Below are 23,403 nucleotides of genomic sequence, written 5' to 3' on the forward strand. Positions count from 1 at the left end.
AAATGGTTCATATCAAAGCGCTTAAATATATTTGATAGTAATTTGTATTTTTTAATAATGTGAATCGTTATTTTCTGGAATTAAAAGGAAATTTTAAGTTGATTATTTAAGCGTAAGTTTATTAATATGTTTTTAAAAAGTGAACGCGTTGAGAATGACTCTTAATACTGTATTTAAGATGTTAATTTGCATCTTTTAAGAGAGTTAATCTCTGTTTTCTGGAATTAAAGTAAAATTTTCAGTTGATTATTTTAGCATAAGTTTATTAATTTGTTAACTGGGTTGCCCACCTAGGGGGGAGGGTGTTTTAGGGGTATTTTTTCTCTCTTTTGGAGGGGCTTTCTATTTGGGGGGGTATTTATGGTTTTTAGGGGATGGGCCCTTGCTTTTAGGGGAGCACCCCTGTATTTAAGATGCTAATTTGCATATTTAGAGAGAGTGAATCTTTGTTTTCTGGAGTTAAAGTAAAATTTTCAGTTGATTATTTTAGCATAAGTTTATTAATTTGTTAACTGGGTTGCCCACCTAGGGGGGGGGGGTGTTTTAGGGGTATTTTCTCTTTTGGGGGGGAGCTTTCTATTTGGGGGTATTTATGATTTTTAGGGGGTGGACCCTTGCTCTTAGGGGGGGGGCACCCCTGTATTTAAGATGCTAATTTGCATTTTTAGAGAAAATGTACCTTTATTTCTGGAATTAAAGTAAAATTTTAAGTTGATTATTTAAGTTTATTTATTTATTTTTTGAGTCAAACTGTCCCTGTTTTAATATTTTCTTTTTTAACTTGTATGTTAGAAAAAAATTTTACACGTGTATTATCTATAATAAAAATTATTTCAAAGCAAGGTTTTATTTTTTGTTATTTCTAAATTGGAAACAAGAAAATGTATTACTTTATGATGAAGTTTAAAAAAAATTTCTACACGTCATGCAAATCTAATAACAAATACGACTCATTATACAACCTTTAAGATTTCAACTATGAATAATTAAAAGTTTAAACCATGTGTACATTACATACAGAATTAATTTTTGCCGAAAGTTTGTTTCTTTCGAAAAAATCTGTCAAAATAAAACAATATTTTAATGCTATATTTTATATATAGCACAATTCCTAAATTAAAATATAGGGGCTCTAAAAAAGTACATTTGAATGTACTTAACATGTTTTTAAAGAAATGATATGTGGAACAAGTTTGATTTATTGTTTTGAAACGACGTTGTAGAAAAATATGCGAACATGCAATGCAATCGAAATGCCGGATATCCGAGTCCGGCAAAATCACTATCCGTTGCATCCCTAATTTCAACACTTCTTATGTTTCATATTCTGTAGTATTGAACTTACATGTTCTTGGTTTTGCCACACCTACTCAAAAAATGCAATTCAATTGCATCTGAGTTTGATTCCATTACTTGTAAGAACTTTATTATTAAATTTATCAGAGTTTATCTTAATTTATTGAAGATTTAAAAAAATAAAAATCTTTAGTCAGGTGATAGAATACAGAAAAAGAGGAATTCTAATACTCTAAAGGAATAGTGCCCAACATACCGCCCTCAAAACTAATCCATGCGACCCACTGCTACGCTCAATGTCAGGAATCTAACATGTTCTGAAATTTCTGAACCTATTCATTTATATGCACTTGAAAATGTGCAAATAAGTAAACAAAACAAGTATACTTTTAAAACAGAAGATTGAAAAAAACCATTCAGTAATGAATCAGAAAAGATCTGGTTTAAAAACTTTAAGAACTAAACTATGCGGCTTAACTTTAAAGAACCAAAATACTGTCAAGTTATGTGGATGATTAAATGCTCTGTTGACACTAAAAGGCAACTTTTGAAGCAAATTTATTGAAACTTAGTGATGTCTCACTCATTCAATCTTTGTCCCATTCAATATCATTCTGCCTGTTTATAAAAAATTTTTTTACATATTTAAGCATCATCATATTCGTTTCACTGCATTTTTACGTTACTTAAATTTATGTGATGAAGACAAATAAGAATAGTTTAGTTTTTTAAGTGTACACTTATATTTTTTCCATTACAAGTAAGTGCTCCAATGAGACTGTATCATTCACGTAGACGTTTTGTTAATGCTCATTTCCAAAAATTAATAAGTTTGAGATTAAATAGTGCTATTCTCTTCGTGTAACAAGGTCCTGAAAATTTTCATTGAAGTCATGAAAAAGTCTTGGAAAAGTCATGGAATATTTTCATCCAAATAGAGTATGAACCCTGAAATACTTATGAGCTATGGCCCCACATTGGACGCCAATTTGTTACGAGTTCAGCCATTTCAAGAAATTCTTTAATGATAACACAGGAGATTTATTTACAACTATGTACAAGGAATGTCCTTAGCAACTGCTAAGTTAACCATAGCAATTAGGCAAATATCAATTAACTGTGTAAACACAATGTTGACACACATATTCACATCAAAATACGCAAAAACACAGCTAAAAGACTTCACAAAACAGAGATAATAACTACACACTCTCCAGGGCGATGGCTCAGTCAAGACTGACTTTGAACATGCCGCCATGGCTATTTATAAATCTCAAAAGAAAACTCTCAAACATACCATGTGATTCCTGAAGTTTCATTTCATTTTCTTTTTATTCATTCACAAATCTTATCCTTCAGAAATGAGGGACCATATACTTCATTCAAATATAAGAGGATTGTATATTCATTACAAGAAACAATTTACAGGTTATGTTACTAAGATAATTTTAGATGGAAGATAATGGAATAAACACCAAATTTAGCCAGATTACAACAAATTAATCATAAAAACTAATTACTATTTATAGAATTTGTAACAATATTACTACTCAGCACAGGATGATTTGGGAAAAGTCAAGGCGGGATTAAGCTTTTTATGAAAATACAGAAGAGCAGTTATCAAAAATGCTTGCTTGGGATCAAATTATCCCTCCCATAATTCTAGCGCTAAAAGAATAAGTCACAAATTGTTTCATTATGTATTTTTATTTTATTTCATTTATTTATTTCATTATTTTTTTCATGCTTTTTTGAGTTAAGTAAATTTTCTTACTTCTAGATCCATGGGTGAAATCTGGAGGTGTCGTGTCAGTAAGCAGTTCTTTGGAAAGTGAGTAATAAAAATTTAAGAAGGTTTTTTAGAATCAGGTGTTTTAACTCAGTTGAGCTCTACAGCAAGTTATTTTGTATGAATTTTCAAAATTGTGTAATGTTCATGTTACAACTTAACTAAAATGATAGATTTTCAAGGTGGCAGCTTTAAAACCCATTGGTGCGTTTCCAATTAACTCATCATTCTTTAACTTTTTAAGAACATATTGTAATCAAATTTATAAATTTATTGGGTCTGTCATTTGGAAGTATGCGGGAGTTTGAGGGGGAAGAGTGGGGAAAGGTGTCAATTGCAACCCTCGTTCCTTTATAGGATTTTAGAAACAGTGTAGTTATGCATTTCTGTATGGGTTTTTTTTTTTTTTTTTGTCTTAAAATGTCTAGAATCTGTACCCTTTGCCCTCTCCTGCAAAACTGAAATGACAGGTCTGGAGTCTTTTTTTAATGTCATAAAAAGTGACAATTTTCTTCAACAAGGTCTTTTTTTTTTTTTTTTTTGATAAAGCCACATTTGCTTAAAAAAAAAAAACATTTGAAACATTTTGAAAATCTTGTATATGTATTATTTATTAAAGTATTCTGACTTGTCTGACCAAGGGGAGATAATAGTCACAATTTGCTATTTCAACACTTCAGGCATTTGTATCAAGTTTAAATGTTCAAAATTATTCATATTGGACTTTTGTGTGTTGGATACTTTTTTTTTTTTTTTTTTTTTGACTTATTTTTATGTGTTTCCTCAGTGCCAAGCATTCTTTTAGTTGTGACACAATCTTCAAGCATCTGCTTTCGGTTTATGATATTTCTTATTATTATCACGCTAGTAGACAATACAAAACATATTGAATAAAAATACAAGTGTATTTCTTAAAATAAGAATTTTTTATGTAGTACTAAAAAACATTGTTTGGATTGTGGATTATAGACCAAAAAATAAGGTAAATATTCTACTCTATAATATAATATACTAAGCAGTTGGTGAGTGGAAAATAAAATTTAGGTAAACTGATTTTAGAATAATTGTCCATATGCTGTACTTTAAATGGAATTCTTTTTATCCAAACTGAACTTTTTGTAATCTTGTTTGCTTGCTCTGGGAACACACATAATGAAAAACATAGAAAGTATTTTTTTAATTATTGTTACAATATTTTAAGGTAGCATTTCCTTTACATTACTTACATTTTTTTAGATTGCTTTTTGCCTCCTGAGGTTGCTGGAAATGTTAATGTTATCACTCAGATATTTTGCTCTCTCGGAAAGTGGGTTCAAATACTGTCTAAAACAGACCGTAAATTGGTAAGTCATGATAAAAACTAAATTTACATTAAAAAATTGAATTTTTATTGAAATTGCTCAATGGTATTAGTAACTAATACCCTCAGACATTACTAGTAGTTATGTAAGCTGAGTTGATTAATTAAGTAAAAAAGCAAACTAAAATTTTATTTAAATTGGTATAGCTTGCTTAATTTGGTTTCTGTTGCATTATTGACTTCTACTACCTTTTTTCGTGAACTTTTTTCCTTGAAAAATCACACATTTTTTACAGATAAGAATTTTTAGGAAGTGTGCATTTTAATTTTTTATACAGTTGGACCCTGATTTAACAAACCTCTACTTAACAAATTTCATGATTTAGCAAATTTTTCTTTTCCCCCAATTAAATTGAAGGCAAAAACCTCTATTTAGCAAATAATAAGCCCTAATTAATAAACTATTTTAACAGCTGATTTTTTTTTCTTTTAATTCTTAATTTGACAGGGTTCGTACGGGTCATGGAAATCCTGGAAAGTCATGGAAAAAAAATAACAGAATTTCAGACCTGGAAAAGTCATGGAAAATTGAAATTTTCATTGAAAGTCATGGAAAATTATTTCAAGTCATGGAAAAAGTTCCTGGACAAAGAGAAAGGAACAGTAGCTAAAGGAGCATTAGAAATCTTGAATGATTTAACAGTATAGCACATAAAAGCCATTAAAAGTGGAAAATTGAACGATCCAAAAGGCAAATCTGAATTTTGAAATCTCATTGCATCCACTTCTGTCGCAGCCGTTTGCCATTTTTTGTGATGTGATTTTACTGCCTGGACATCACTTATATTTTGAATTTTATGTTATTTTCAACACTTCTTATGTTTCATATCCTGTACTAGCAAAATTTCACGTTCTTAGTTTTGTCACACCCACTCAAAAAAAAAAGTAATTCAATTGCGTTCGAGTTCGATTCTATCACTCGTAAGGACTTTATTATTAAATTTACCAGAGTTTATCTTAAATTGTTGAATGTTTTAGAAAATAAAGATCTTAAGTCAGGCGATGGAATACAGAAAAAGAGGAATTCTAATGCTCTAAAAAAGTAATGCCCAACATACGGCACGCAAAACTAATCCATGCGACCCACTGCTATGATCAATGTCGAGAATTAAACGTGTTCTGGAATTTCTGAACCTATTAATTTCTATGCATTTGAAAATATGCAAATTTGTAAACAAAACAAATATACTTTTGAATCAGAAGATTGATTCATTACTGAATGTTTTTTTCAAAAAAGATCTGGTTTGGAAACATAAAGAACTAAACTATGTGGCTTTACTTCAAAGAACCAAAATACTGTCAAGTTACGTAGATGATTAAAGGCACTGTCGGCACTAAAAGGTAACTTTTGAAGCAAATTTATTGAAACTTAGTGATGACTCATTCAACCTTTGTCCCATTCAATATCATTCTGCCTGTTTTTAAAAAAATATATCAGACATTTAAGCATCATCATATTCGTTTTACTGCATTTTTACTTTACTTAAATTTATTTAATGAAGACAAATAAGAAAAGTTTAGTTTTTTAAGTGTGCACTTATATTTTTTTCCTATTACAAGTAAGTGCTTCAATGAGGCTGTGGCATTCATGTAGACGTTTTGCTAATGCTCATTTCCAAATATTACCAAGTTTGAGATTAAATAGTGCTATTCTCTTCGTGTGACGAGGTCATGAAAATTTTCATTGAAGTCATGAAAAAGTCTTGGAAAAGTCATGGAATTTTTTCATCCAAATAGAGTATGAACCCTGATTTGAGTTTGGAAACACTGGATTGCTTTGAAAATGATATATCCATCTTGTCTGAAGCAGAAAATGACTTTTTTTTTTTTTTGGAATCGGCAATTTTTGACGGACGAGAGGGCAACCAATGAATAGTGATTCTGATGCAGATAACAAAAATGAAACTCCCATTAAAGCTGTTACTTTTTATTTTACATGGCCTGGAAACCAAAATTATATCTCATGCAGCAGGCTGTAAATGACACAGCATTTTTTCCTCTCCATAGAGTTTATTTCGAGTCAATTATCTAGGAAATTGTGAAACACTTTTTTACAAAGAACTCAGTACTTTAAAATTTCAAATTAACTAGTGTAGTAGGTCACGGAATGCTGAATAAAAAGCCTGCACTTTTCAATTATGGCTATATTTATGCAGTTGCTTATTAGGGCTTTCAGATAAGGACAAGTGCGATTTTTTTTCGCTCCCCGATATTACGAATAACTCTGATTTAATGTATATTCAGTCCCGATGATTTCGTTGAATCGAGGTTCAACTGTAGTTTGTTTATTTATTTTTATGCACAATTAAATACATTCAAGTTTCGACTGACGTGAGGGATGCATTCCAAGACCCCTCGCGTAAGTTTGAAAATTTTGGGTTGTGGGGATAGGGTAAGTATGGCGAATTTTTCATGAACATGCCAGATTATTTTAGACATTTGTAGACACCCTCAAACTATTCTAAAGTATATCTTACCATTTTTCACATGTAAAAGGGAATTTTTACCGTATTTACAATAAGCTGTGTTATTCAACATCAAATACGGTTAGGATGTACAAAATCAGTGGTAAATGGAGATGAGAGAGAAAATAAAACAATATGATATGTACAGAATGTAGTAATAATAAAATACAGAGCTATAATAGTACTGCATAGAAGAATGACAGATACACTAGTTATATTTGTACTTAAAAAAATGAAGATTTATGCTGCCCAATATTAGTGTTATCCTGGTAGTGCATGTACATTAGGCAGATCACCAGAAAAGAAAGAAGAAGAAAGAGTGATGAGTTGGCAAGAAACCTTCTCTGCTGAGAGGAATCTTTCAATTTCAGTGATGCATTTGCAAAATTCAAATTTAGTAGCTGATAACAAAGATGATACTTACCTACCTCGATTCACTTCAAAAATTCTTGTGTTGCAGGAGAGGAATTTGCGTTAGCTCTAAAATTTGTTTTTTCTAAAAAACTCCTGTTATATTCATTTTGCGGAAGTCGTATCTCATTGTAGCGCGAGTCAACTGTATTGGAATTGCCCCCCCCCCCCCTTTCTCTTTTTTTCTCTCTTTTTACCCATGTTTTCTGAATGATAAATATTAGATGCACGCAAGGTATTTTAACAAACATTTCTATTGTAGTTAAAAACTTAAAGTTGGAATACGCCCCACCCCCTTTTTAAAAAAAAGTTATCCTGAGAATTTTTGCAACTTTCAACACTATTAATTTAGCTGTGTGCTGCAAAAACAATATATACTGTTCATTCTAAATGTTTAATTTTACCATGTTATTTGACCTATGAAGTTATTATTATTATCATTTAGGAAACATGGTTTGTTGACAAATTCTGTAATATTTGTGAAAGTCTTATGAAGGGATTTCCTTACTGGACAAAGATCAAAATGCAGCAAAATTCTCCTGCTAGAAATGCTGAAGTAAGTAAAGGATACTTTATTACTAAAGTCTGTTTTTTGCCAAAAATATCCAAAATCTTAATTTTTTAATCCAAAAAGCAAAATTGAATTTGAAAAGAATTATGTTTTGTGAAATTCATTGTACTGTTTTTCTGAAGCGAATTGATTTATAACATTCAAAATTGCAGATCGTCCTAATATTTTTAAAAATGTAGCAGAAGCATAATCATCATATCTATCTCACATTTGACTACAAACTAAGCACACCATGTGCTATGTGCTATCAATATACGAGATGACTAATACAGAAATGATGAAATCTAAACTGCATGACTATCGACTAAAACTTCGATGAAAGACTCTAAACCCATTAGGAAATAAGTAAACACAAGCTCATCATATTGAAGAGGGGCGAGTGGCACAAGCAAGCAAGTTCAAATGCCGACGAAGGAACCCGCCTACAACGATGAGAGATAATCAAAGAGAAAGAACATACCGCCGCAAAGCGGTTTAAATATCCCCCGGGGTCATTAACATATCCCGAGTTCACGTGAACTGACACTCGTCCGCTGCTATCATGTAGCACACGGTCTATCAGATTCCTTCTAGAAGCTTCCATGTAACGTCATCCACTACGGAGTTCTGCCAAAGGTGGACGAAAGTGAAATTAAAACATTCGGGTCGATTCTATCAACGCGAAGGAGTGCTGATATGCGTCTTTTACCCCAGTCATGCAGAATGATTGGTAATACATTGTAAGTAAAGAAAAACATATTCTTTTACTATTGTTGTTGTGAGGTGATGAGATAAGGATTTATTTACTGTTGTTGTTAACAGGCATTTATGCCTAACAATTCATGAGGAAATAAAAGAATTTTTTTGTTTGATCTACATTTCTACATATTATACAATTTGCAGAGATCGAAGTAGTCCTATATATCCTATAATTTCCTATATTTTCAAAAAAAGCAGTCAAAATCGTCCTATATTTCCTATATTTTTCAAAAATGTCCTATATTTCCTATATTCCCGTTTTTTACCCAATATATCTTTTGAAAGGAACAGTAAAATAAACTTTCTGACCATCGGATTTTTCGTTGAAAATATGTGCCCAAAGGAATTTCAAATTAAAAAACTCAACTAAATCCTACGACAGGCATCTTCACTCATTGGCTACAGCAATGTGACGTCACTCTATAGTGGGTGGAGTTTCAAGAACTAAATCTAAAGTTAGTTTTAGAATTTCGCGTTTGGGGGGGAGGGGGGCAATAGCCATTTGTTTTGTTTTCCATCATGGTTTTTGTTGGTATAATTGGTATATTTTGTGTTCAGTGCATTTTTTGATCGGAATGTTCTAATCTTCTTTTTGCAATCTTTTTTCTTTTTTTCTTTTTTTTTTGTGGAATGTTAGTTCCTTATGATGTTAAAACATAGTTTGTGGTAATAAGTGGAATTATAATGGCGAAATTGCATCGCTTAACTAAGTTTCATGTGGAATGGTTGAATCAGGAGGATATTAACTGTACAAATTTTGGTGCATGGTTGCACTAAAGGAAAAGATGATTTTACCGCTTTTTGCCATTTTTGCAACTGTTCAGTGCCCATAAGCAATAGTGGATGTTTCGCAATTGAGGCTGCATGCTAAAAGATTTAAGCATAAAAAAAAAACTCTGAAAAACGGTCAGAAGGATCCTTCTCAAGCTCTGTTTGTTCTTAATACAAGTGGTAAAGGGGTTCAGTTTAGATATAAAATCAAAGAGCAGTGGAATTAGTACTTGGGTCATAAGTGGGAAAGAAAAAGTAAAAAATTTATCTTTGTTCAAATTTTTGTTTAGTTATGTAGTCTGTAAAGTACACTGTTTTTTCAAAAATATTTCTTTCAACTACAAGAAAGTCATTTGATAAGAATAACTAAATAGTATATGAAATGTATTTCTTTTTTCATAGCAAAATTATTCATATAATTGTGTCCTATATTTGTCCTATATTTTTTTGTGGAAAATGTCCTATATGTGACAAGTTGGTCACTTCTACCCCTGAGTTTGAATGTTCAATATTATTAATCTTTTTTACTTTCCTAATGTATTTTTTGGTGTACATGGTAACTGTTTGATGCTGTCAGATACACAGCTTACAGATAAAACACAGATTGTTCTTAAGCTATCATTGTATTTTTGTTCCAAAGGAATTACAACCATATTTGATGCTGAAAGAAGTAGTGTCTGTTTTGCAAGATGTGCCTTCCAGATTATTCTCTCATCTTGGACTGCTTATAAATTACATTGGTTACATAGCTCTGTGGATGCCAACCGACCCATTTTAAAGTTACAGTACAACCTCGATATCTCGAATCTCTCGGGACAGGGAGGGAAAATTCGAGATCTCGAGTTTTCGAGTTATTATGGTTTAAAAAAAAATTAAATTAGTAACTCTCATAATTACACACACTTACGCTATATGCATTTATATATGTACTATGGGACCACTTTGATTTATGATCAATAAAATAGTCTTCAAAATTTTACTAGACTCAAAATTTTAAAATTGTCAAAAGTGCACAGGATGAGATTTTGAAATCTTATACATATAATAAAATAAGATGTTTGTGTGTGTGTGTGTGTGTGGCACGCTTCCCGGGAAAACGGTAAGGCCTAGGAAGATGAAATTTGGTATACAGTTGCAGTTTTTGCCGAAGATGTGCACCTCGGGCTTCGATTTTTTTAAATTTTAATTAGAAAAAAAGTTATTTAATGTTTTATGTGTTTTTTTTGCACTTTTTAGTACGTTTTACCTCACAGACCCCCGAACCAATCGCACCACACAAATATTTTTTGTACTATAGTGTATGGAAATTTAATTTTAAATATGATGAATGTAAAATTTTTTAAGATAGAGCAGTTTTTGTATTTTTTATGAATTTTTGAAAAAAACCTTTAATTTGCATTTTTTCCTAGGGTTTTATTTTTTTATAATATCATCCTGCGAGAAGTATCAAAGCCTCATTTCTAAAATTTAAGTTGGTAACAGTAAAAACATTTCGCCCTCTTCAGAAGAAAAAAGTTCTTAAAAATACGCAATAGTTTTTTTTTTTTTGCAATTTTTTTAATGCTGAACACATTATGTCTTTCCATGCATCGATCGCAAAAAAAAGCCGGTTCTTCAATCTTTTATGTCTCTGACGTCACTATTTGGATTTCGATTCGATATTTAGGATGGAATCTTAATCGCAAACAAATGTTAATCTTTTTTTTTTACCTATATAGCTTACTTCTACATTTTATGAAGTGATGACCACGTGTTTTTCCTGGCAGGCGCTTGCTTTTTTTCTTTCCTTTTTTTTTTTTTTTTTTGTTTTATTTAGGGATTGCATTTATTTCTTTTTCCACCCCCCCCCCCCCCCCCCCCGCCCAAGCTGAACGTTTTGCGGTATCTATATTAGGTTACATTGCATAAGTTGCGCATTTATTTCAATAAACACAGCGAGATTTTTTTTTCTTCGTCAAACGCTACTTTTTGCACACTACGGGGAATTTTAGAGATAACTTTTTTTTTTTTTTGCCCGACTTAATTAAAAAAAGCGATTTTTTAGTGATCTTTGTTTTTATTAGGAAATGGGCGGGAATGTTAAAATAATTAGAGATGGATAAGAAAATTTAGAGATAGATCGTAAAGGTAGATAGCGCGCCGAAGGCGGCAATCTTTGCGTAAAAATGTGAATGGCACAAAAAAAGATAGAGATGGATTGATTAATGCTGGCTGCCAAATTTATTTAAACAGCTGCCGAAGGCGGCAAACTTGAAGTAAAAAGGTAAAAGACAAGTTAGCCAAACAGCCGCCGTAGGTGGCTGCTTGCACAGAATGGCGAATGGCGTAAGAAGGCGAACCAGCTGGTCGCCGCAGGCGGCTATGATGAAATAAGATGTTAGTGTGTGTGTGTAGCGCGCTTACCGGGAAAACGGTAAGGTCTAGAAATTATTCTATTAAAATTAATAATAGTATAGAAATAGATTGATTGACACCGCCAGGAAATTTATTTAAGCAGCCGCCGAAGGCGGCAACCTTGGCGTAAAAAGGCGGACCAGCTGGTCGCCGCAGGCGGCTAGTGAACAATAATTTCAACTTGGTTTTTTCACTTAAGAATTTAAAAATTCTAATTTTATCTTCAACCAGTAGCTTCCCAAGTTCAAAAAGTTTTCAGCAGTTATTTTGTAGGAGTTAAAAAAGCAAAATGTTGAAAATGAGGAACGCATTTTCTGTTTTAGCTTGAAAACTGACTGAAACACCTTTCCTCAAAGGGATAACATGTTCAACAGAAATGCACAAAGATTCTAAACTCTAGGGGAAGCGCAGCACCCCCTCATACCTACACTCCCCTCTTACCTTACCCCAATCCCCTATTCACAAAATTTCCAAGAAAAGGGATGAAAAACGTCAAGCAGTTGTCCCTGGAACTGGTTTTACTTGAAAAAGTGCGAAAGAAAAATGTCTATTGAAATTTGCAATTGTGCAAAAATTTTGACATTTCAAGAGTTTTGAAAAATAAATTTTGAGCTAACTATGGAAAATACATAGGAGTTTTTATAGAAAATGCAGGGGAAATTTTCTTTTTCAATACATCAAGGGTTTCAAGATAGGGAGGTTCGAGATATGAAGGTTTGACTGTATTTAGCAAACTGCATAGATATCTCTTTTTGTGCCAATATTTCTGCTATTTTCCATTTAAATTTACTCAAGCAGACTTGATTATAGCACTTGATGATGCAATATAATATATGCAGTCATATATGCAATTAAAAACTCTATTAATATATGTATGAAAGTACTTTTTTTAAAAATAATTATTATGCAATGAATTACAAAATTAGTATCATTTATGATGTTATATGTTGCTCACCAAGCAGATGATACCAATGTGCTATTTTCAATTCCTAGCTATCGGTTGTACGGCTGAATCTATCACTATGCTTCCTTTGCTGTGGATTTTCTGCAGAAAGAAATACGTGCTTCAAGTATCGTAATACTATTTTAAAGTACTTAAATAAAGTAGCCAACATGCGAAACGAGGTCCGAGTCGATTCCATTCCGATGGTCGTACGAATTGTGAGAGCTCAGCTTCAGTCTAAACATCTAGAGTTAGGTGAGTATTTTCTTTTTACCATCTTAAATATTAATCATGTATCTTGTTTGTTAATTTCAGCATTAGTGTTGAAAAATACTTGGAGTTTTGCTTTTCATCGTGAAAGCACATTTTTCACAAAAAACAAAAAAACTTTTCTACTAGGGAATTAAAAAAACAATACAAAAACGGAGGGTCAAAAGGCAAATCTTTCGTAAAATTCTTAACAAGAAGACTCTTTTTTTAGTTTTAAACTCATTTATTGTACTAATTTATACAGCTGATGGATAATCAAAAGTTTTCACTGCTTTTATTAACCTATTATAACTGAGCTATACTTTTTTTTCGCAAAAATGAAAGAAAACCATTTTGAAAAATGAACTTAATTTTTGCAGTGAACAAAACTTGGGACAATTTTTTTGCTGACAACTACGTGGAGAACTTAGGGTTTCTCCAATTTTATTTGTCTGCTTCAAATATCTGATTTTCTTTACAGAAAAAATTTGGTTATTTTAGAACCTCCGCTCCCCCCCCCCCTTTTTTTCACAATTAATGGAGCATTTTATAAAAATCTTATTCTTGAAACATTTGCAAACAGTGAGCTTGTGCTTCCTCCAAAAATGCAAGTAGTGTTTAATGTAGGTGATTTAAGTAGTGATTTAGGTTATATTGCTTTTTTCTTTAATTAATTAATTTTTTTATTTTTTTAAATATGGATCACAACACTCTGTGCTCTTATATACCTAATCTGCAGCTTCAATTATTGGTACTCAGGAATCCCAGGTGACTAAAAGCAATGTATTGGATATTAAAATGTTTGTCACTTAAAGGACTCATAAGTCATTGCTTGTATAAAGCAAACTAGTGTTTAGTAAAAATTGATCATATATTTCCTGATAGCGCAATCACAACAAAACTTGAAATGAATTTCAGGGTTTGTATGGGTCATAGAAATCCTGGAAAGTCATGGAAATTTATTTAAGGTCTTGGGAAAATGTCCTGGACTAAGAAAAAGTAACAGTAGCTAAAAGAGCAGGAGAAATCTGGAGTGATTTAACAGTATTGTGCATAAAAGTTATTAAATCTGGAAAATTGAGTGATCCCAAAAAAGAAATCTGAATTTTGAAATCTCATTGCATCCATTTCTGTAGCAGCCACTCATTTATTTTTGCAATGTTATTTTAGTGCTTGGAGATCACTCATTTGTAATTTATTTTTATTTTAAATGCTTTTTATATCTTATATTCTGCAGTAGTGAACTTGTTCGTTCTTGATTTCCCCAACTCAAAGAACGCAATTCAATTGCATCTGAGTTTATTTCCATCACTCGTAAAACTTGAATATTAAACTTATGTGAGGTTATCTTAATTTGTTAAAGGTTTTTGAAAATGAAGATCTTTAGTCAGGCGATAGAATACAGAAATAGGAGAATTCTAATACTCTAAAAAGAGGTTCCTAAACTTCAGACCTCCGCGGACCCCCCTCTTAAAAAATTACGAACTTCGCCCCCCCCCCCCCCTTCCCCGCAAAGAAAAGAGAAAAAAAAAGTAATTTTGTGCAATATTTCAAGGCTGTAGGTGCTATGGAGTATCTTGGACATAGGCCCACCTCAGACTTTCTTTCTTAATTTCTTTTACGTTACTTTTTTTTAAATATGTAGAGATGATATCCCAGCTGTAAAAATGTGCCTTAATGTTTGCATTTTACTCAATATAGTTTTGTAATAATATAAACTTTATCATGTATACAAAATTAATGTGTTGTGTTTACTTCTGAGAGTTCTGAGGGGGGGACGGGGGCTACTGTGTCGTGAATGTACTAACTACTGTAAGTTCGGGACCATCGCTCTCCTGGATATCTGAATTTCCCAGTTTTCTGGATCACTAAAAACCGCTAAAGGCCGATTGTAAAACTTAAATCACTATAATAAATAGTTATGCATAATAAAATAAGAAGAAAAAAGCTCAGAAATGCTTATAAATATCGAAATATTGAAAACTAGTAATGAGAGAATAATTTAAACACCAAAAAACTTAAGTTATTGATAATACCTGAGACCCTCACATTCTGTTTGGGGAATTAAAAAAATCCACCACTTTTCGATGTTTTAAAACGAAAAAAAAAAAGGAGGGAAGGACAAAAAATAAGTTTTTGAACCTAAATGTGCGATTTTTCTACTACAGTGTACAAAAGAATTCACTTTCATGATTGCATTTTTTTTTTTTTTCATTTTTTAAAAATTTTTTGTGAAGGTTTTGTGTTAGCAATTACGGTAGTTATTGAAAAGTAATGCTTTTGAATTTTGTTAATAACAACAGAAATTTGATTTATGAGTTCTTGCAGCCATTTTAGTCTTGCTTTTAATGGATTTCTAAATTTCACGATCAACTTAAAAAATTCGCAAGTCTGGCTTTCGGCGTTTCTCGTACTTTTGGGACGTTGCTTACACTAAACGCCTTTAATTATAGGCCATTCAATAAAACACTGCACTAGAATGCAACAATATTCATTTTCTTAGCTTTCAGTTAGAATAAAACACGAAAATTTTAGACTTGCGAATGTGCTTTTTAATTCAAGAAAATATTTTGGAAATTTTGCCCCACATAAAGGACAACCATTTGAAGTTAATGTTTGCAACCATTTTCCTGAGTTATACATAAGTAATATGGTGTTCATTAAGAAATTGTTCATATTAATTTTGGTATTCCAAAAAAAAAAATGCTTAATTTTTCAAAAATTGCCAAAAATGCGTATTTTTAAAAAATGGCTGGAAAATCAGGAAAAAGTTGCCGATTTTCTGTTTTCCCAGTTTTTTGGTTCCTGGATAAAAGGTTCTGCACTGTATTTTCTTTTTTAATTAAAACATCTTTACTCGTCTTTAAATCTCAATTGTGTTTAACATTTTAGCTGGATAGAACCACTACCTCCTTGCATTGACTCGCGGACCCCCAGGGGTCCGCAGACCACAGTTTGGGAAACTCTGTTAGGAGGAAAAACAATTTAAAGTTTTTAGTGGACCTCACAAATGTGTCTTGGTTGAGTCAAATTAGGAAGCATATTTAAGTAAATCATTAACATTTATTAATACAGTAAAAATACAACATGTTAGCAAATATTTCTAAAGCTTTTTAAAAATAGTGTATTCGTGTAGAATCCTAATCCAGCAATGAAAAAAATATTGCAGCATAGCAAGAAAAACAGTTATACCACAGGTGCTCCTAAAAATTCTTATCTTGATCACAAAAAAGTCCAGTAGTCTTGAATCATCTTCAACCAGGTAATTTCCAATCCAAATCTTGAGCAGTTCACGCAAGGCCGGCCGGCCTAACTTACTCCTTCAACAGGTGAATCAAACTCTGCTCTAAAACAGTAGTTCCCATCATATGGCACGCAAAACTAATCCATGCGACCCGCTGCTTGAATCAGAAGATTTATTCACTACTTAATGTTTTTTGTTAAATATCTAGTGTATAAACATGCTTTACTAAAGAATCTGGCTTTACTTTAAAGAACCAAAATACTGTCAAGTTATGTGGATGATTAAATGCACCATTGACACTAAAAGGCAACTTTTGAAGCAAATTTATTGGAACTTTGTAATGACTCATTAAACCATTGTCCCATAAATTATCATTCTGCCTGTTCATGCTTTATTATATTCCATTCAGTGTATTTTTACTTTATTTAAAATTATATGAAAATAGTTTACATGCAATATGCTAGACAGTCCGGTTATCACATCCGGAAATGTTGCATGTATGTTGGTATATTGTATGTAGTTCTGCTTTAGGGCCTTGGCTATAGGGGGCAGTAGAAGCAGTTGGCAGGAGTGACTCTCGCCAGGGGCGCAGCAGCCGAGAGTGGCATTTCAACTGATTAAAAAAAAAGATTTTATTATTATTATTTTATTTATTTATTTTTATTTATTTATTTATTTTATTTTTATTTATTTATTTATTTTATTTTTATTTATTTATTTTTATTCATTTATTTATTTATTTTATTTTATTATTTATTTTATTTATTTATTTATTTATATTTTGAAAATTGATCATTAAGTAGAAAAATGCTTTCATAAATAAGAATTTAAAAAAAAAAAACCTCACAAAGAAAGAAACTAGAGGGGATTATGAAACAATTCTTAATTCTGAAAAAAGATAAAAAAAGGAATTTTTCCGGTGGCGTGAAATTCTATTCCGATTCATTGAGTTAGCTGAAGACTTACACACAACAATTTGTGTACCAGGGAGCGGTGGTGGAGGGCACCGAAACACACCACTTCTTGCTAAAGCAACATCTGGGTAAAACTGCCTGATCAATCAAACGTCTCTGTCGCAGATTTACCGAGTTTCACTCAGAATTTAATCGCATAGTTCTGCTCTAACGAACTCTGCATTTTCGGCTTGCACCACTCACAGAAACACGTGGCGCGAAAATGCCTGTCCTGACTCTCCAGGAGCTCGGAAACAACCGACTAGCCGCTCGTTCGTTAGCTAGGAATGCCCTCTACCGAATCCAGTCGGCGCGTGCACTCTCCGAAGTACAGTCGCAGCGGAAGAAAATCAGTCCTATTACTTTCCAGACAAACCCTGTAAAACCCTGAGAAATGTCTTAAGTTTTCCATTTTGTCATCAAAGTTTAAATATTAAAAATTTTCAACTATGCAGCAAGTATTTGTTTGTTTCATTCACACACAAAACTCACTTTATAACACTTTTATGTTTTTAAAACCAAAGTAAGTATGTTTAAATGGCCGTAAAATTAAAAAAAAAATCTGAAGGGTTTTTTTTCACTTTGTGACATTTAAAACGTGACGTTACATGTACCATCTCCATGACGTTAGGTGAAAAGTAACTTACATTTTTAAAATAGTAATTTCATCAAAAAATGCAAGAAATGAACTAATTGAAGGATGAAACAAAAGTTAAATCTGAGAAGTTAAGTTTTGGTTTTCTCGTATGTACTAGATGTAGTTATGTTTCAAGATGATGTATTGGGTGAGTGTCATGCAATGTTGTTTTTGTAGCAAATTAAAAAAAGGTTATTGGTAAAAGCAACTTCACAGATTCAAAATGCAACTTAACTGTTCCTCTGAAGAGACTATTTAGGCGACTATTTTTTAAATTTCAGGCTACTAAAGCAACTATTTTCCAGTAAAATAAAAAATTATAACTAACAATAAATCCGAAAAATATTATAAATAATAATACGCACAATACAAAAAAAAATCACACAGAGGCACAAAAGGTTTTTTTTCAAAAATAACATGCAGGAGACCAAATTATTTGAAGAGGAAGGACTTCTAGACAATTAGTGGAGGTGTATCGCGCATTTTTAACAGTACTACCGAACTGCGTGAATGCAGAGAGTATTCTGAACTATTGGAAAGTTGAGCACTAAATAAGTTCCAACTCAATAAATGCATTATGTTTTTTACTATTGTTGATTTTTTATTATGACATTTGTTCCTCATTTCACATTTGTTCACAATGCGTTTTCATAAGTAATACCCTTTTTCTACAAAATTATGAAATGTACAACAATACACAAATGTACAACAAACAATATGTTTTCAAGCATTTTTTGAGAAATTTCAAATACCGGTATTAATACCAGTATTCCGGTATCAACTTTTATAAATACTGAATACCGGCATTGAAATTTTAGTCTGGTATTGCAATCCCTATTCACAAGAATTGTCAAATGGTAATGGCAACATAAGATTATCGGTATCACATGAAAATAGTGTTTTCTTGTCCCTGAATAATGTATTAAGTCTGTAGGTGATATAAATAGTCATTATGCAGTCATCTTAGGAACGAAAGTTCCACTATTATATCAACTAAAACCCATTAAAAAATTATTAATTAAAGAACTATAACTTCTATCGTGCATACATAAATATGTAGCCCTTTTTTTTTCGTCTGATAGTAAAACTTACCAGGGTTGACAAGTTGCAGATTTTTTAATTGTTTTTGTGCAAAAATAAATTCTGTGTTTGTTAGTTTAGGCTGGACTTTAGAGCTGATTGAAGTAAATGTGATTTTGTATGCAAGTAAACTGCTTATTTTTAACTTTTTTTTTTTTTTTTTTTGGTAGAAACTGTAACCAATTTTTTAAACTTCCTGTGTGAAAGCATAAAGAAACCTAATCATCCTGCTGACTTACATTTAATAGAGTTTTTCACTGAGCTCGTTACAGATGTCAACCTACAATTCTTTGTTAAGTAAGTATTCATTTAAAAAAGTTTTTAAATGCTGCATTTTCTGTAAAATATTTTTAGCAACAGGTGTAATGCAGCGATTCCAAATCTTTTTTCACTCGCAGGCTGCACCTCAACTAAAAAACAGTCTCTTGGGCCAGAGCACTTAAGAAAAAGTTTTTTCTGAACAACATAGAAAACGGCAGAAAATTACAAACCAAGAACTGCTGTCCTCATTACTTGACGCTCTTAACGTTTGTTTTATTAGCAAGAAGTTAGTATCTGTTTTTCAGAAACCGGTTTCTGAATATTTGACTGCAGACTTTTGACCTTTTGACACATTGTCTGTAGCATTCAGCAAATCATAATACAAAAAGAAAATTAAAAAGTTCAAAGGTGGCTGAAGAATTTTTTAAAGCAGTTTGGTAGCTGTTTTGGCAAGTTCCAGAAAGCAGTTTTTGTTTTTCTAACATTTGGCAAAACAACAGGCCACATGGGTCCGCCCTTTCAGGGTTGTGCTATGTGCCACAGATGGTCCGTGCACTATTGGGCACCATTGATTTGCAAAAAGAAAAAACTTTTATGATTATTCTGCTTCCCCCCCCCCCCCTTCAAGTTTTAAGACGAAAAGTACAAGAATTTAACCAAAATCCATGCTTGTAAAAAATTAAGTCAGAAGCCAGACGTTTAGAGATTGCTACTAACTTTTAGAAATGCTGTAAAAAATATAAGCATCAGGCTGTTAGTATACTGCATGTATTTCTACTTTGGCCACGGCTTAAGGGCGGTAGCTTACAGTTCAAATAGATTAAGGTTCATTTTATTTTTATTAAACTTTTAGTTTTAAAACGTAGGATGCAGTATGTGTTTCGTAAAAAGCTAGTAACTCATTTAAACAAATAGTATAAAACATAAACCAAGAGGGAGTATTTCCTTAGAAAGTTGAAAAATTGATGAAGTTCTTAAATTAAAAAAAAGGGAGTTGAAAAATTGATAAAATAGAAGAATTTTCTGTTAATTATAGGGTGTCCACGCACCTGGAAAGTCACAGATTTCGACTTTGATCGAAAATGGTCATGAAAAGTCATGGTTTTCAGAAAAAAATGCTCAAAAATCATGGAAGCTGACAACTGGTCATGGATTTTGAGTTTAAGAATATCCATATTTATCGAATTCTTCAGATTAGGTGTAAAATTTACATATTTTAGCCATTTCTTACGCTTTTACGCGTCAGTCCCGATTTTTCACACATTTCCAAATCCGATTGCATCCTTTCCTTTAATGCTCGCTCGTTTTTCTTTACTGTGATTTGCCATTTCGACATTTATAATTATATGTTTAGCATTATTTTTAACCCCTCTGTAAGCTATTTAATTTAATTTGTAAGCTCTTATATCTCTTAATTGTGTAGTTGAGGACTTGTAGACCTCTAATTTCTTTGCTCTCATTTGATTCGAAAATTTTAAGTCATTTGCATCCTTGTTATTCAAGAGACTCATAAAAATTATCATTAATAACTCAGCAGTGTCTTAAGTTAATGAACATTTTAGAAAATAAAAATGGCCTAAAGAATTAATTAAGGACGTTTAGGACATCGAGAAAATACAGAAACCAAGAAATTTTCAATCAAAAATTCTTTTAATATTTGTAGCCTAACCTAAAACTTTGTAAGTACTTAAATGTAATATTTTATTTTTTCTGAATATTTATTAATTGTGTAAACTTAATTTTAGTAATTACTAAATTATTGCTTGTCACAAATTTTTAGATTCATTATTTAGTTATAAAATAAAATATTTATTTTTAAAAAAACAATAAAAATCAAGCTTAAATTTTTTGCTGTTCACTAGTAGTTTTACATCATTATTGCTGTATGTTTGAAGCTTCTTTAATTTTGAATAATAATTTTGCAATTAAAACTTTTTTTCAGTATTTTTAGTGATTGAAAAATTGTTGTGCTTCACATCAGATTTTCGGAGAAAAAATAATAAATTGGTTCACATGTAAATTCTAAAATTATGTATAATTTATTGGAATGCAAAAAACATTTTCAAAAATTTTAGACTTATTACTTTTTGTCCTTGGTAGGAAAATAATGAAGTTAAAACTCTAATTATTTCATGCGTATCTCTAGTCATTGTTGCATAAAATGTTTTTTAAAGATAATAGTAGCTGAGCTAGTTACATTTCACTTGAATTTGAATTTTTAGAAACTTAAGTCCAAGGCAAGGATCAAATGGTTGAAATTTAATTTTCACATAACACTTAATTTAGATGTTCTGGTGAAAAATGAATGCTTTTTTCTGGAAAAATTGCATCAGTCGTGGAAAGTTTCAAGCAGAAGTCATGAAAAGTCATGGATTTCAACCCTCAAAATGTAGCAAATACCCTGTAATAAACTAAATTTTTAATTTTCAATTTAAAAAGAAAATTTCAGCTTTTTTCGTATTCGAGCAATCACTTGTATGATACTGGTTATTCATTTTTTCAACATCAGTCTTACATAACTTTCTTCTTCATTTACAGACCCAAAGCAAAGGAATTGTTCTTCAAAACTTTGCTTCAAGAAATGATGAGCATGTGTTCAGCAGATAATCTTAATACACGTCTTCTGAAATGTATTAAAAGAATTTGCTCTTTGGGCCAGGAGGAATTTATTAAGACTTTACAACATGTCAAGCCAAAACTCAAGTGTAAGCTATTTAATTTATTTTAAAAAAATAACGATAGAAAAAAACCACCATATATTATTGAAATACAGTACCTTTTACTTATGTAATTTCACCAGACTAGATGCAATTTTATAGCATTTTGTTTGGCAATTGATAATAATAAGCAAATTGGTAATATGTTTAATCCAATGCATGAAAAATTATTCAAATTAACAGTTTCTTATTGTTATGGGTCTTAAAAGTACTCATTTTTTAAAAGAATGAATTTAAAAATAATTCACAGAAGTTTCATTAAGCACTAAAATGTCCAAAAGCTTGGTTGACAAAAATGGCATTCGATCACAAAGTAAAGATAACAATACAAAAATTGAAAAATAAAGCAATAAAAGTTATTTTCTGTGTTGTGTCTGTCACATTTGAATTGCTAGCAATAAAATGCAAAAAAAAAAGTTTGTTTTAATGATTTTAATTTTTGCTTTTTTTTGAGGTAGGGGATAGAGTGTACATGGGTGATATATATATATATATATGTTACAGTAAATGTGATAAATCCGGTGATTTTGTACAATCCCCACTAAAATTGGTAAATGTGAATAATTATTAAATATTTAGCCATATTTATCACATTTACCAGTTAATTTGTACAATCCGCAACTCGTAATGGGGAATGTAATAAAAGTCGATACATAGCCAAAATTTTTTCAGTTTGCTCAGCTACTTAGCTTTTTTTTATGATGTATAGTACCTCTACGCGACAAGGGCTTTTTGTCCTATACACTTGTCTGCGTCTGTGCATTTATGGACCATGTTAGTAGGATGTTAATTTCGATTCAATACTTGAACCCCTCACAAATCCAAATCCTATTAAACTGGATTTTGATTAATCCGGATAGCCATTTAAATTCACGCTATATAAATAAAATGCAATTTAGCCTAATAATGAAGCTTTGTAGGCCATATATTCTTTTTTTGTTATGCATTTTTAAGATTTTCTCTTCAGTTTTATGTTTTGTTCTCTTGAATTCAAAACACAATTTTTACCGCGTACAGTAGTTGTTTATGTACCTTGGCTTAATTTTTCGGTTATTTTGTTTAAGCCGTACTTTCATTAATTTGTACAACCTGGATCCCCTATTTGTACAGATTAATGAGGTTCTACTGTATTTTTCATGTACTGTCAAGACCTTTTTTGCGGGATGTGGGATGTTTGCTTTCTCGCTTTTATAGAGTTTCTTATAATGGCCGATATGCTTCAGCATTTTAGTTAATGTCATGAACTCAAAAAAAAAAAAAAAGTACACAGGTCTTATTTGGCGAAAGAAAACTATGACGATTTGTTAATAAAGGTAAATTATAGTTAAAACAAAAATTGTGGGGAAAAATTCCGAAGGGTATGGTAGATTAAAAAGATATGACGTAGTGACAGTTCTGTCAATGTTTTAGAACTAATCTATCCCGTAAATAAGACAGATACAATGTTAGATTTTACGTGTATTTTGAAGAAATGTTTACCTCAATTCATGAAGCACATTTATCATTAGGCCATGGGAGCAGAAA

The 23,403-nt window shown here is 31.5% G+C and overlaps 2 protein-coding genes across 2 annotated transcripts in view; both read left to right on the top strand.

Moving 5' to 3' along the window:
• LOC129223288 (testis-expressed protein 10 homolog) overlaps positions 1–8,717 on the top strand; it is a 32,779-nt gene extending 24,062 nt beyond the window's left edge. The window contains exons 4-7 of the mRNA XM_054857854.1: positions 3,077–3,127; positions 4,322–4,428; positions 7,767–7,877; positions 8,694–8,717. Coding sequence (XP_054713829.1) covers positions 3,077–3,127; positions 4,322–4,428; positions 7,767–7,877; positions 8,694–8,717 — 293 coding nt within the window. The remainder of the gene's footprint in view (positions 1–3,076; positions 3,128–4,321; positions 4,429–7,766; positions 7,878–8,693) is intronic.
• A 4,087-nt stretch (positions 8,718–12,804) lies between these two features.
• On the top strand, positions 12,805–22,994 carry LOC129223289 (uncharacterized). Its single transcript, XM_054857855.1, has 4 exons — positions 12,805–12,993; positions 19,072–19,198; positions 21,701–21,867; positions 22,990–22,994. The coding sequence occupies exons 1-4, from the start codon at positions 12,909–12,911 to the stop codon at positions 22,992–22,994; spliced, it is 384 nt and encodes a 127-aa protein (XP_054713830.1). The 5' UTR covers positions 12,805–12,908.
• The last annotated feature ends 409 nt before the right edge of the window (positions 22,995–23,403 follow it).

The sequence above is a fragment of the Uloborus diversus genome, chromosome 5, assembly GCF_026930045.1.
Source record: "Uloborus diversus isolate 005 chromosome 5, Udiv.v.3.1, whole genome shotgun sequence".
Classification (NCBI taxonomy): domain Eukaryota; kingdom Metazoa; phylum Arthropoda; class Arachnida; order Araneae; family Uloboridae; genus Uloborus; species Uloborus diversus.